The sequence below is a fragment of the Mesitornis unicolor genome, unplaced genomic scaffold (genome assembly GCF_000695765.1).
Source record: "Mesitornis unicolor isolate BGI_N332 unplaced genomic scaffold, ASM69576v1 scaffold12107, whole genome shotgun sequence".
Taxonomy (NCBI): domain Eukaryota; kingdom Metazoa; phylum Chordata; class Aves; order Mesitornithiformes; family Mesitornithidae; genus Mesitornis; species Mesitornis unicolor.
The window spans coordinates 20,144-21,821 of NW_010197395.1; the positions used below are offsets into that span (position 1 = coordinate 20,144).

General features: G+C 42.7%; 1 protein-coding gene across 1 annotated transcript in view; it reads left to right on the forward strand.

The window, feature by feature from the left end:
• EXOG (endo/exonuclease (5'-3'), endonuclease G-like) overlaps nucleotides 1-1,452 on the forward strand; it is a gene marked incomplete at its 5' end in the record, with an annotated part of 20,439 nt that extends 18,987 nt beyond the window's left edge. Inside the window, one exon of the mRNA XM_010188802.1 lies at nucleotides 972-1,452. Within this exon, the coding sequence (XP_010187104.1) occupies nucleotides 972-1,433 (462 nt within the window). The remainder of the gene's footprint in view (nucleotides 1-971) is intronic.
• Nucleotides 1,453-1,678: the final 226 nt, after the last annotated feature.

The following is a 1,678-nucleotide window of genomic DNA, read 5'->3' on the forward strand; positions in this document are numbered from 1 at the left end:
GGTGTCTGAGTGACACAGCAGTAAACCCAGCATGTCCAAGCTCTTAAGTTGAACTGTAATAAATTTATGGAAGAAATTGTTGCTTGTTCTTTGCATAGACTTCTCTTCGAAGTTAGTAAGTCACTAAATGTACTTCGTTATATCCAGGTCCCCTCAAAAAACCTTACTTAGGTAACAGCTTTTAAATACAGCCTGTCTGTGGGTAATAGAGATACAAAAAAGAACTGACGGAAGGTAAGTTAGAGTTGTTTGAAATGCATATTACAAGACACATGATTTGGAACTGTCAAGTCAGGAACTAAGGCTAGAGCCATTGTTTCTGGAAGCAGCTTCCCAAGCATTAACAATGTGGTGCAGGATGAGAAAGGAGCTCTACCACCCCTTCAGGTGAGCTACACTTACAGGTCTGTACCAGGGACTGGGGAGCTGAGGTCTTGGCTGATTTCGTTTTCAAATGTGTTTCTCAGGTTTGGTTCCAGTTCAGTTTCAGCCATAACTGAAGTTACATCTGCTTCAGACATTTGAGTTGAATTCTTGTTGCTCCTTGTCACAGATATTTACAAATATTTAGGCAGTTACTGACAAATCTTTTGACCTTTTGTCTGCATCATTGTTCTTAACTATAATATAAAGTCAGTGGTGTTAGAGGAGAAAGGTAAAGAACCTTCTGGGAAAGTCTCCTACCAACAGTGGCCGGATAACCCTGCTGTGAAGTCATCTTTACCCAGCTTTTCTTGTTTGAGAGAGAGATTTGGGCATCAAATAACTCGCTCGTTCCTGACCAGCTCTATAAGAAACTGCAATGAAGTGGTGATTTCCACCTCAGCATCTGTTCTGATAACATTGCACATGATTTTGATGTGTAGTTACGTGCTGTGGCTCCTTTTTGGAGGTAATAGGGTTAGTCTCACGTCTTTATTCCCCCTTAACTGATAAGATTTGTATCTCTAACATAACTTTCCTTTTGACAGGTCATCGGGAAGGACGATGTAGCTGTGCCATCCCACCTGTACAAGGTGATCCTTGCCAGACGGAGCAGAACATCTACAGAGCCCTTGGTACTGGGGGCTTTTGTGGTGCCAAACAACCCCATAGGCTTCAGTCACCAGCTGACGGAGTTCCAAGTAAATCTTGAAGATCTGGAAAAAATGGCAGGTTTAGTTTTTTTCCCCCAGGTGGACAAAACCACAGACGTTAAAAACATCTGTGAGGTGGACACCTGTAAACTGATGGACTTCAAGGAATTTACACTGTACATAACTGCTCGGAAGGTACAGAGTGCCCGTACGCTGCACCGGTTGGAGAAAGCCATGTCTGAGCTAAAGGAGGCAGGAATTGAGCCTGATGAGTATCTCCAAAAGCTTCACAAGAAGAAGGAAGAAGAACTACTGCAGCAAAAACAAGTCGCAGCCAGAGAGGGGAAAGCTGGCTGAACAAGTGTTCAGGAAGATGTTTGTACACCAAAAGGGTTGCTGAAGGCAAACACAAGGACAAGGGCTCTATGAATTATCCTTTTTTTTGAATTATGAAAACAATAAAGAAGCGTTTGGAAGCTCATGGGTTTGGAATAACGTTCATTCTCGTGTAACTTGATGTACACACATGGTTTGCCGCAGTACTTAGATGTGGGAAATGAAAATGACCCCTTTCTGGCATGAATAGATTACCAGACCTCCCA